Source organism: Osmerus eperlanus, unplaced genomic scaffold (genome assembly GCF_963692335.1).
Source record: "Osmerus eperlanus unplaced genomic scaffold, fOsmEpe2.1 SCAFFOLD_798, whole genome shotgun sequence".
In the NCBI taxonomy this organism is placed as follows: Eukaryota; Metazoa; Chordata; class Actinopteri; order Osmeriformes; family Osmeridae; genus Osmerus; species Osmerus eperlanus.
The window spans coordinates 1-13014 of record NW_026911875.1 but is presented as its reverse complement, the minus strand read 5'-3'; the positions used below and the strand labels follow the sequence as shown (position 1 = coordinate 13014).

At 49.7% G+C, this 13014-nt stretch overlaps 1 protein-coding gene across 1 annotated transcript; it reads right to left on the bottom strand.

The window, feature by feature from the left end:
- Positions 1 to 2282: 2282 nt before the first annotated feature.
- Positions 2283 to 7582, bottom strand: LOC134016724 (netrin receptor UNC5C-like). The gene is made up of 5 exons (XM_062456043.1): positions 7535 to 7582; positions 6978 to 7158; positions 4232 to 4399; positions 2603 to 2767; positions 2283 to 2437 (listed from the first exon to the last, which is right to left on the bottom strand). Exons 1-5 carry the CDS (start codon positions 7580 to 7582, stop codon positions 2283 to 2285), a joined length of 717 nt encoding a protein of 238 aa, XP_062312027.1.
- Between the last annotated feature and the right edge of the window lie 5432 nt (positions 7583 to 13014).

Sequence of the window (13014 nt, the reverse complement as noted above, 5' to 3'; positions counted from 1 at the left end):
GTGCAGCTCCGTGGCTGAATATCCCACAGAATAGATTGCGTTTCACTGCTAGATTCATGTGATGGATTTCAACTTTAACGCTTTAAATAAATTCAAACAACCGAAAATAAGATCAGGTTGGGATGGAGGGCGAGTATGTGTTTGTGTCTGAGTCCCACTCTGGATGCAGACGAGGAGAGGTGAGTTCAGATTGCACACATCTTCCTCTCCCAATCCTATTTGCCATAATGTGAGCTTTCCCATAATGGGGCGTCCTCCTAAACGCTGGTGGAAATGGTCATTAGCGTTGACATAAAGTGGCCTCAACCTCTTAGCTCTCCCCGAAATCAATCCGGGGAATGATCCTAAATCTATATCGTTATGGCTTTATATTCTCCCTCAAACTGACCATCCATCTCACTGAGAACTAATGCTTCCGAGAGGGGGAGGGAGGGTTGAGGTTGAGGAGGAGGAGGGAGGAAGAGGGGTGAAGAGGAGGGAGGAGAAGGAAGGAGGTAGGGGGGAGGAAGAGATGAGGGGGAATAGGAAGGAGGGAGGGGGAGGAAGAGATGAGGGGGAAAAGGAAGGAGGGAGGGGGGAGGAAGAGATGAGGGGGAAAAGGAAGGAGGGAGGGGGGAGGAAGAGATGAGGGGGAAAAGGAAGGAGGGAGGGGGGAGGAAGAGATGAGGGGGAAAAGGAAGGAGGGAGGGGGGAGGAAGAGATGAGGGGGAAAAGGAAGGAGGGAGGGGGGAGGAAGAGGTGAGGGGGAAAAGGAGTTTAAAAACGGAATATATTCTACACTACTGTGTACATTTGATAGTACTGTGAGCACTCTATAATCTGTACTTTATACACTATACTTTATACTCTGTAATCTGTACTCTTCACCGCGTACAGAGCGACTGGTTGTAGAAGCCCATCTGTAGCAAGTTAAGACAGAGCGCACCCCCCAGACACAGCGGGCTTCACACCCTAAACACTTTATTAGAGAGAGACTTCATTAAAGAGCACTCTGCTATACTCTTTACACAGACAGCAGGAAAAAAGGTCTGGCTGACTTCTAAATCTTTTCTCTCCCTCTTTCCGTCTCTTTCTATCTCCCTCTCCCCCCCCCCCTCTCCCCCTCTCCCCCTCTCCCCCTCTCCCCCTCTCCCTCCCTCCCTCCCTCCCTCCCTCCCTCCCTCCCTCTCTCTCTCTCTCTCTCTCTCTCTCTCTCTCTCTCTCTCTCTCTCTCTCTCTCTCTCTCTCTCTCTCTCTCTCTCTCTTCCCCATCTCTCCCTTAATATCTATTCCCCCTTCTCTCTCCCTCCCTCTCTCTCCACTATCTGAGTCCTGTTCCTCTCTTGCCTCACCACAAACTGGATCGAGCCTTTCTTCAGTTTATAAGAGCAAGTTAAAAGCAAAACAATATAAAGCAACTAAATAATTACAACACATTCAACAAGGAACTGCTAGTGAACTTTTCTTTTTCAAATTTAATTAAATTATTTAGAAGAATTTTACGGGCATGGAGAGGATGTAAAGTAAAATACGTTCTTGCTTGTCAACACTTATAATTGCCTGCTTAAGAAAAGTAGCATGTACTTGTGAGGGCTCCTCAGGGCTATTCTAAATCCTATTGGACAAGAGGAATCCTGTACTTTTTAAACGAGGGCTGCGATCACAGTAGCTCGGCAATTATGAGCCACTCTGTAAGTATATTATAATCACTTATCATTATTTTAAACATAGCTCCTGAATAGTTGCCTTGTGCTCATGGGAACTCACAGTTCTGCTTGACGTGGCTGGTTACTACTATATTTAGTTGCCAAGGCTGCCAAATGGAACAAGATGTGTATTGTTTCTTGACTGGGAGTCACTGCCCCTCCAAAGCCGCCCGGAAACCCTGTAGCATAGCGCAGGACCCTGTGTGAGTGCACAGTGTATTTATGTGTGTGGCGAGTGACAGGCAAAGTAGGTGTCTATAAGTAGAAAGAGGTGTTTGTATGTGGGGGAGTTGAAGGAGAGGTTGCAAGGTAGTTATGGAGGTGGGGCGGAGAACAACAGGATGGTCCTATGTTTGACAGGAAGAGAGAGAGAGAGAGAGAGAGAGAGAGAGAGTGGTGTGAGGGGGTAGAGGGAGGGATAGGTAGCAGGGGGTGTTGGGGCAGAAAAGGGAGTGCTGGAATCGTTTTGGTACCAGAGAGAGAGGGTTCCAGGTCAGATTCGGGTCAGGGAGATGTTAGGGTTATTTAGTTAGTTAGTTAGTTAGTTAGTTAGTTAGTTAGGGTTCTGGCTCAGGTTGGTTCTGGGGGGAGAGGGTTCTAGGGCTGGTCTGGATCTAGGAGGGTGGAGGGGAGTTCTGGGTCAGGTCCTGTTCTGGAGGGGGGTAGGGGGGTTGTAGGGGTCTGGTTCTGGGAGGTACGGGGGTTGTAGGGGTCTGGTTCTGGGGGGGTAGGGGGGTTGTAGGGGTCTGGTTCTGGGAGGTACGGGGATTGTAGGGGTCTGGTTCTGGGGGGGTAGGGGGGTTGTAGGGGTCTGGTTCTGGGGGGGTAGGGGGGTTGTAGGGGTCTGGTTCTGGGGGGGTAGGGGGGTTGTAGGGGTCTGGTTCTGGGGGTACGGAGGGGTACGGTCTGGTACTTACTCTGCATACACAGGCCGTCGGTGCAGTTCTTGGACTGCAGCACCGTGCCCTCACAGTCCTTCCCCCCGTTTTTGGGCGCGGGGGCGCCGCACTCTCTCCTCCTCCAGTGGGTACACTCTGTCCCACAGGGGGACCACTTAGTCCACTCTGTCCACAGGCCGTCCACTGGCATACACAAGGGAGGGGGGAGGGGGGGTGGAGGAGGTGGAGGAGGATGATATGTGGGTAAGAGAGATAAACACGAAAGGGTGGAAGGACAAAAGAGTGAGAACAAGATGATTTAAAACACACACACATCTATATTCAGGAAAATATAGCGTTCTGTTGTGGAGCAGTGTCGCGATGCTGTCTGTGCACCCCCCCTCATCTCTTTTCCTCCCCTCTCACCCCCTCCCTCTCCCCTCTCACCCCCTCCCTCACCCCTCTCTCTCCCTCCCTCTCCCCTCTCACCCCCTCCCTCTCCCCTCTCACCCCCTCCCTCTCCCCTCCCACCCCCTCCCTCACCCCTCTCTCTCCCTCCACGCCCCATTCCTCCCACCTCACGGTCCTATTCTTTTGAAGTCTTTTAAGATGCATGGAGGAGGGCGAATACTAAAATACTAGTAAAAAACAAGTGTGTCTGAGCTAGTAGGTGGTTCTTCAGGGAAATTGACACACTGTTGGACAAGAGGAACAGTTGTGTGACGAACACTCGACAGGGACCATGATGGATGTAACCTTGCTGCAGTAAAGAGCGTCATGGAGAACTGGACCTAACTGCTGATGTTGTCACACTATGAGGACCATGTCACTGTACATTTAATCATTTTAGCAGACATTAAGTCATTTTAGCAGACGCTCTTATCCAGAGCGATTTACAGTAAGTACAGGGACATTCCCCCCGAGGCAAGTAGGGTGAAGTGCCTTGCCCAAGGACACAACGTCATTTGACACGGCCGGGAATCAAACCAGCGACCTTCTGATTACTAGCCTGATTCTCTAACCGCTCAGCCATCTGCCTCCCTAGAAGGAGAAGGAGCCCCACTCACTTTGACACATTGTTTGGGATTTCTCCCCCTCACATCTTAAAACCCAGACACGGTATGGGGGGAGACTGAGTTAAGCTAATCCCCCCTTCCCCTCCCACCCCCCTCCAACTGAGGTCAACCCAACGACGTCACACCAGTCACACAATTAAGCAGATACTATAGGTTGGTTACTTTAGGTTGGTTGAGGGGCAGTTCTATGGGCGTATGTGAAGCCCTCTGTGACATGATATACAAATCCATTTTGATTTGATTTCAATACTGTGTGCTCACACTCCAGACCCTAATCTGTGTCCGGTTAACCGTCATACACTAAACATCATAACCCCCCCTCTTTGGTCCCAGTTCCACCTCAGCCTGCACAACACCAGGACTGGAACCAGGAGCTGAGCTCCAAGCACAGATGGGAATCGTAGCTCTGGGACATTATAAATATTTAGATCAGTATATATACTAGATATGATAGGCTCTATACTACATGCTCTCAGTACTGTCACACCACACAGTGTAACGGTACTGTTTGAGAGCCAGTTGAGCCTGGCTCCCAGCTGTGCCAGGTGGGCAGGTCCAGATGCTACTCCAGGGGGGTGCTTGTCCAGGGTACCTGGGCAGAGGGGGTTGCAGGCCAGCTTCTGGAGGCCCTGGCCCTCGCAGATGGCTCCTCCGTTCAGGGGCGCTGGGTTGGTGCAGCTCCGCGTGCGCTTCTGGAAGCCGCGGCCGCAGCGGCTGTTGCACACGGACCACTCGGTCCACGTGGACCAGCCCCCGTTCACTGGAGATCAACAACAACAGCCAGTCAGATCAACAACAACAGCCAGTCAGATCAACAACAACAGCCAGTCAGATCAACAACAACAGCCAGTCAGATCAACAACAATAGCCAGTCAGATCAACAACAATAGCCAGTCAGATCAACAACAACAGCCACGTCAGATCAACAAAAACAGCCACGTCAGATCATACAGGTACAAGCACTTTTTTTATTCACAACAAGTTTTTCATTGGAGAGTGGCTTCTCTACTACCTACTTTCTCTATGTATCTATCTCCCCCCTTCTCTCTCCCCCCGCCTCTCTCCCCCCGCCTCTCCCCCCGCCTCTGAGACTCTGCTAGTGTGTGTGTGTGTGTGTGCGTGTGTGTGAACTGCATGTGTGAGTCTGTGTGTGTTAATGGGAAAAGAAAGTCCAGGCAGAGATAGTGGCTTATGGAGCCTCTCTTAAGGATGAGCCACATCAAAGCTGTTATCCAGCGAGCTCAGTCCTCCCAGAATGCATTAGTGGCTTGAAAAGCCTAGCGGGGACAGAGGCCCTGGTCCCCAAGGTCCCTGTAGTCTGCTCTGTCAGCTCTCTAACACACACACACGCACGCACACACAGGCACACGCACACACACACACACACAAGCATGCACATACACACTCAAGCACACACACACGCACACACACGCACACAAACACACACACACACACACGCACACACACACTCAGGCACACACATACATTCACACACTCTGCATCGGCCTCACACTGGACAGTCACACACTCTGGACACACACACACTATTCCCTGTTCTCTTTCACAGAAGACAAGTCAAATAGATAAATTAACATTTGGGATGTTGACAAAAGCACATGAGCCCATAATCCTTCTAATCCTCCACACCAGAGGTAGAGGCAGAGAGACAGAAACAGGACCAGGGGTAGAGGCAGAGGCAGGAAGAGAGGCAAGAAAAGAGGCAGAGGTAGAGGCAGTGTTCAGTGTTGATGGAGGCCAGTGTGGTCACCGAGGAGAAGATGGATTTGAAACCCAACCCCAATGACATCACTTCCTGCAAGCTTATGATCATTCTAGTCTGTGTGTGTGTGTGTGTTCATATACGTGTCTGTGTGTCTGCGTGTGTGTGCATGGAAACAGTTAGAGGGTGGGTTAGTTACATAGCAGCACAGTGTCTGATGATTATCTGGTCTGACAAAACCCAGATGACAGGCTCAAATGGTTTAGCCTGGGTGGGTAGCTTAGCACACATAGACCGCACGTGTCTGTGTGTGTGTATGTGTCTTTGTGTGTCTGAGTGTGTGTGTGTGTTCAACCTCATGTGAGTGCTGTTCTACAGGGAGCGCGTGTGTGAGGATATGCTTTTGTGTGTGTGTGTTCAACGCCACACAAGTGCTGTTCGACAGGAAATGTATGTGTGTGTGTTCGTACCTAGAGAGAGTGACAGGGACAAGGCAGGTAATGGAGGTAAGTATCCCCCTCCCTACACACACACACAAAATTGGGTCTGGCTACATAAACTCTCCCAACCTCAGTAACACAGGGGGTACAGAGCAAGAGGTTGCAGGTTCGAATGACCCCCTGTACTGTACATTGCTTTGGATAAAAGCGTCTGCTTTGGATGGGATTCATGTCACTTCCTGAAACGTGTTCTATTTGGAGTTTTTCTCACAGGACTCCAAGGTGTTAAAGAGGAACTTCACAACACTGCAGTTCACCCCGGGAATGGGGAGCGTGTTAAACTTCACATGGGAGCTGGTCAACTACAAGAGCGTGTGTGTTAAACCTGACATGAGTGCTGTTCAACAGGGAATGCCTCTGTGTGTGTGTGTGTGTATAGTGTGTGTTAAACTCCACGAGTGTCATTCAACGGGGAGTGTATGTGCATGTGTCAAACTTCACGAGTGCCATTCAACGGGGAGTGCGTGTGGGGAGTGTGCGTGTGTGTGTGTGTTTTTGCTAAACTTCACGAGCATCGCTCGACTGGGAGAGTGCGTGTGAAGACGCAGTAGGGGACCAAGTTAAAAACTGTTCTGGCACATCAACACGTCTAACTCTTCCTCCTGTCCTGACAAGAGAAATCCCTCCATCTCTCTCCTGAAAGAGAGCTCTCTCCCAATCCCCTGCGCACCTCCCGGCACCGTCAAGTAGCCAGAATGTTCCGCAGGAGGAGAGCCGAGGAGATACTTGATGTGGAGTCTCTGAGGCTGGATTGATCTTGACTTTTACAGCACTCATCTCCACGGAGCTTTGCACAGCTTCGGCTCAGCACCGCACCAGTGAAACGTCGCAAAGCGGAACAGATTTCCGACTTCCACATGTGACTGGGAGGTTGTGGTGGAAGAATGAATCTGTCTGAACGAGCGATGCTGACTTAGCTACGGTTTACTTGTGGTCGTACATAAACAGTTTTAGGATTTTGTAGTAAGATCAGGAGGCTTTAGCTCTGTGGTACAGCCTCTGCCGGAAGCTCAAGGAGCAGGTTCGAATCCCCCCTGCACACAGCATTTTGGATGAAAGCAACAACAACCAAAAACGCTTGAGATAAGAGCGTGTTTCTCCAGGGGGGGGTTTCGTACCGTAGACGATGACCGTTGCCGTGGTGCTGCGTCGTTTGGCAACGATGTTCTTGGCGACACAGGTGTAGTTGGCCGTGTCGGACAGACGCGCCTGCTTGATGATCAGGTTGTGGTCGATGGTGATGTAGTAGTTCCTGTCATCCGCCGGGTCGATGATCTCCTCGTTCTTCAGCCACTCCACCTGGGGGGGAGAAAGAGAGAGAGAGAGAAAGTGAGAGAGAGAGAGAGAGAGAGAGAGAGAAAGTGAGAGAGAGAGAGAGAGAGAGAGAGAGAGGGGGGGGACAGGGAAAGAGAGTGATGGTTGGGGGGGATAAAAAGTTTGAGACAGGGGAAGAGAGAGAGGGGGGAGAGAGAGAGGGGGGAGGGAGAGGGAAAATAAATAGACCGTAAATAATTGTTTTCACACAGAGAGCAGCATTCAACATCAAACTGAGCAAGCAGATTCACACACACAGTCAGAAGTCGAAGCGGATTCCTGACAGTAAATCACACAGAAGCATTTAAAAGTGTTTTTTCCTCTGTCTTCACCTCCCCAATAAAGCCCAGCACCAGGATACCACCAACAGCTGCTCTGAGCTCACTACAGAAACGTCGATAGCGATCATGTTCTCCTTTTATTTCCCCAGAACAAAGTAATACTGTTCCACATCATTGTCAGTCGAGCAGAGGAAGGAAGCTGGATGTTATTCTTGGAGCTGGAGCTCTCTGCTTGACCTCCCCTGTGGGTGTCTGGTCTGTGAACTGGCCTGATATCGAACCCCTGGCAGTCTGACAGGGGAGCTCGGGGGTGACTTTATTTGGAGAGTAAATCATACTGGACTTTTTAGTATTCTTTTGTCTTTCTTTTTTTTACTCAGTTTACCAGTTCTCACACACACACACAAACACACACACATCTCACACCATCCTTACACTCATCATCTAGTCTATTCTCGTGTCTTCTGAGAGAGAGAGAGAGACAAAGAGAAGAACAGAGAAAGAGACAGAAAGAGAAAAGGAGAGAAGAGACGCAGAAAGAGAGAGAGAGAGAGAGAGAGAGAGAGAGAGTGCAAGACGAAGAGTGAGAGAGCGGAGAACAGAGAGAGCGAGAGTCTGTGAGTCTGAAGGCTAAGCTCCCAGTGCTCTGGAGAGGTAAACAGCTGAGTCCTTGGCCATTGTGCTATCTACTGAGAAGCAGGGGCTGATGGGAGATAAGACAGTGGGGGGTGGGGGTGGGGTAGGGGGGGTGGAGGGGCGCAGTGCGACAGGAGATAAGCAGGCCTCTTACATGAAAGACGATCTCCGCAAAGCATCTTGTGACAAAGTCGAGTCGTCTTACCTACCAGTCTGCCTGTCTATCTGCCTGTCTATCTGCCTGTCTATCTGCCTGTCTATCTGCCTACATTCTACACCACCACTGCAACAAATTGCTAAGGATCAAATCAATACTCAAATCAATACTATATATTACCCAGTTTGCACCTGCACTCCAGTCTAAAACGATACAACAGACATAACATGTAATGAATGTGTAATAACCCTGCAGTACCCCCCCCCCCCCAGCGGAGGCAGACGACCTCTGGCTGCGCTACGTTCTCCAGCCTGCTCAACGCACAGCATCAAGCCTCTAATTCTCTGTTCTGGTTGAAATCTCCCAGCTGATTGGCTGCTTAGGAGCGTTTTCCTCCATAAACATTCCTCAGGTAAATCAATTGCGTCCCCCGTCCCCCCCCCCTCACAATGCAATAAGAGCTCGCTCCGCCCTCGTCTCAACGCATGGGAGATGAAACCCCCCCCTCTCCACCCCCCTGCTCCCCACCCCATTCACCAGCACCTCCTCTCTCACAGAACAGCATCATTTATCATCAGGGGCACCCGGGACACCGCAGACGAGAGCATCTCATTTCCACAGAAAGGAGAATTATTTTATTTCACTGTGGACTAAATATTTCATGGGATTCTCTCGTCAGGATAGAGAGAGGGAGAGATGAAGGGATGCAGAGAGGGAAAGAAGGAGGGTTAGAGGGAAGGAACGAAGGAAGGAGGGGGAGGGAGGGAAGGGAGGAAGGAGGGAAGGATGTAAGGGACAAAGGAGGGAAGGATGTAAGGGAGGAAGGAGGGAGGGAAGGGAGGAAGGAGGGAGAGAAATATATGGTTTACAGCAGTATTCTGGATTAGAATCAAGAAGGTATACCGTCAGTAATAACGATCTCATAAAAAAAACGAATCAATATGATTCACATAAAATCAAATCTCCAAAAACTAATCAACATAATTATGCCGTGGCCCCTTAGCTATCATCCCATTCCACTGATGTTAATCCATAGAATTACACTTTAATCCACAGGGATGTTAGCACAAGTCTGTGCAAACAAACAAACAACACAAGCCGTGTTGGTGTGTGTGTGTGCGTGTGTGTGCGTGTGAGTGTGTGAGCGTGTGTGTGCGTGTGTGTGCGCGTGTGTATGTGTGTGCGTGTGTGCGCGTGTGTGTGCGTGTGGGTGCGCATGTGTGTGTGTGTGGTCCTGATGGAACACGTTCTAGCTAGGTTTCACCTCACGTCACAGTTAAGGGAACAACCATTTAATATTTTATCATTTATTAGTCTGACAAATATGACAAGGTTCAGCGTTTCCTGTTTGAAGAAGGTTGTCTGTGTTTAGACAGGAAGAACCATCAGTCAGCACTCGGACCACCATTTTGGTTAGTATTCTGCTTTCATCTCTTCTCTTTTTTTTCCCTCCCTCCCTTCCTCTCACCCTCCCTCTCACCCTCCCTCTCACCCTCCCTCCCTCCCTCTCTCCCTCTCTCCCTCTCTCCCTCTCTCCCTCTCTCCCTCTCTCCCTCCCTCCCTCTCTCCCTCTGATGAACGGACAAAAGAGAGAACGAAACTCAGAGTAAAAAGAAACAAAGAGAAGTGAAGGAGAGAGAGAGGCGTCTGTCGGAGCAGAGATGGAGCAGTCAGACAAGAGGAACACTCCTCTCTCTCACACACACACACACACGCCGCCCCGACACACCGGGCCTGTCCTACTAATGGGGATTGACAGGCAACACAAAGAGGTGGTTATCCGATTCAACCCCCCGATCGAGGGAGGAGGCCTCGCCGAACGGGCCGCGTTCACAAGTCAAGAGCCGCTTTATGACGGAGGGTAATTAAATATGGAACAAAAGAGCTTCTTAGCGGCTGGCGTCTGGGCGTGGGGGAGAGGGAGGGAGGGAGAATTTGTCATACAGGAACTGGTGAGTGTGTGTTTGCCTGTCTGTGTGTGTGTGTTTGAGTGAGGGTGGCCAGAGAGATGGAATGATCGATGGCTGGGCGACAGGGGCTGGCTGAGGAGCAAAGAGCACCTCTCTCTACAGGATGTTAACAGGTGTGTTCCTGCGCTCTCCTCCAATCCTTTACACCTCCCTCACGCTAAACGGCTCGTTGTGTCCAATGTGGGACATACACACACGCTCACTCACTCTGTCAGGAACTCAGTCACATCACACACTCGCATCACGCACACTCGCATCACGCACACTCTCACGCACACTCACACCCAGTTGTGTCCAGGCAGGCGCATCTAGGACTGCAGTCTTACTAGCCGCCCTCAGGCATGTGGAGGGTTTTGAAACGTGACAGTTACTGAGGCTGGATGATAGAGAGAAGCAGAGACAGGAGAAATCTTCATTCTCCTTCACACACACACACACTTAAACACACCCAGGCACACAGCTCATTACGATGCCTGATTGGCACTGGGATGTTGAGGGAGGTAATTGGCCCATTTCTTGTCATTAAAGAAAGGAAATAACCACATCAGCTGTCTTCCCGTCCTAGTAAACATAGTGACAGTGACAGAGCTGGAGAGGAGGATGGGAGGAGAGGAGTGGATAGAAGGGGGGGGGAGAAGGGGGAGGAGAGGAGAGGAGTGGATAGAAGGGGGGGGGGAGAAGGGGGAGGAGAGGAGAGGAGTGGATAGAAGGGGGGGAGAGGAGGAACGGAGAGGAGGAGGAGGAGAGGAAGAGAGGAGGGCAGCAAGATAGAACAGTGACTCTGGAGCAGGTGGAGTGAAAGAGGCGAGAAAGGGGGAGGGGGGGTGGTGAGGCAGATGGGTTCAGGATAGAGAGACAGAGGGGGAGAATGGAGAGGTAGGATGGAGGGATGTGGTGGAGGAAGGGAATGGAGGAATGGGGTGGTGGGATAGGGTGTAAGACACACTGAAGTTGTAATGAGAATGAATGGAGCAGGAGAACGAGTGGGAGAGGAGAGAGGAAATGGAAAAACACACACACAAAAACACAAACACACAGGCACACACACACACAACACACACACAACACAGTGAGGGGGAGCAGAAGCCGATGATGAATCGATGTTGTTAGAGGTGTGTGTGTATGTGTGTGTGGGCATGTGCACCCCTACAACACACACACACACACTCACACAGGAGACCCTGTGCACAGATGTCCTCATTAGCCAAGGTGGTCAAGGAGACAGTGGAGGTCAGGAGGAGAGACTCGTCTCCAGCTTTAAGAACTGCTGGGTGGCACTGCCAGTCTGCCAGCACGCCACGCAGAGCTGTCACTCCATCACACACACACACACACACACATTACCAGCCTCCGCAGTCCGTATGTCACACTGGACCAGACTAACCCTGCAATATCTCCACACACAGCTAGAATTCCCTCTGCACTGAAACACAACAGATATAACCTAACACAGCTACAATTCCCTCTGCACTGAAACACAACAGATATAACTTAACACAGCTACAATTCCCTCTGCACTGAAACACAACAGATATAACCTAACACAGCTACAATTCCCTCTGCACTGAAACACAACAGATATAACCTAACACAGCTACAATTCCCTCTGCACTGAAACACAACAGATATAACCTAACACAGCTAAAACTCCCTTGCACTGAAACACAAAAAAGATAACCTATCACAGCTAGAATTCCCTCTGCACTGAAACACAACAGATATAACCTAACACAGCTACAATTCCCTCTGCACTGAAACACAACAGATATAACCTAACACAGCTACAATTCCCTCTGCACTGAAACACAACAGATATAACCTAACACAGCTACAATTCCCTCTGCACTGAAACACAACAGATATAACCTAACACAGCTACAATTCCCTCTGCACTGAAACACAACAGATATAACCTAACACAGCTACAATTCCCTCTGCACTGAAACACAACAGATATAACCTAACACAGCTAGAATTCCCTCTGCACTGAAACACAACAGATATAACCTAACACAGCTAGAATTCCCTCTGCACTGAAACACAACAGATATAACCTAACACAGCTAGAATTCCCTCTGCACTGAAACACAACAGAGATAGCCCAACACAGCTACAATTCCCTCTGCAAGAAGTGAGGTTTACACACCGTCTCCTCCACATGCCTGATCTGACAGACATCATTTATTCATTTGCCGTTTTGCTGTACATCTCCTCTGCCGGCCCCAATGACACACCTGGCCAATGGACAGGAAGGTTACAGAGTGATTAACCAATCATGGTCAGCGAGACAACAGGCCTTATGCTATCCATCTGGTGCGACGAGCAGTATGGAAATATGAGCAGTATAAATATTGAAATGGTTTAACGCGCAGTTGACACAGCAGGTGGATGAGATATGAAGACATATCTGTGTGATTCTTCTCAGCTCCAGCAGTGACTGATATACAGTACACTGTGCCAACATCTGTGCAAAAGTCTTAGGAACTATGAATTTCTTTTACGTAAGTAAAGCAAAAAAAGATTATGGAAATTATGAAACGAAAAGAGCAAACAGATGTTTTCTCAACATTGCACATTTATACGTCAAATACAGAAGACGCGGAACATTCTTTTCCATGTCCAAGATCTTGGGTGCCTAAGACCTTTGCACAGCATTGTATACAGTAAATACTTTATGCTGTGTGTGTATATGCAGAATATCAAAACTACTATTCATCTGTCTGTGCCTTGCAGACTAAGTGCTGGTTATTGTTGAGACTAGAAACCCAGTAGACAGCCTGCCTGCCTCCTTCTGTGC

Coding starts and splice junctions, on each gene's coding strand:
- LOC134016724 (XM_062456043.1), bottom strand. CDS start 7,582: ATGATCGCTATCGACGTTTCTGTAGTGAGCTCAGAGCAGCTGTTGGTG. Junction 7,159..7,534: donor GCTCAGAGCAGCTGTTGGTG/GTATCCTGGTGC, acceptor TCTCCCCCCCAG/GTGGAGTGGCTGAAGAACGA. Junction 4,400..6,977: donor GGCAACGGTCATCGTCTACG/GTACGAAACCCC, acceptor GTTGATCTCCAG/TGAACGGGGGCTGGTCCACG.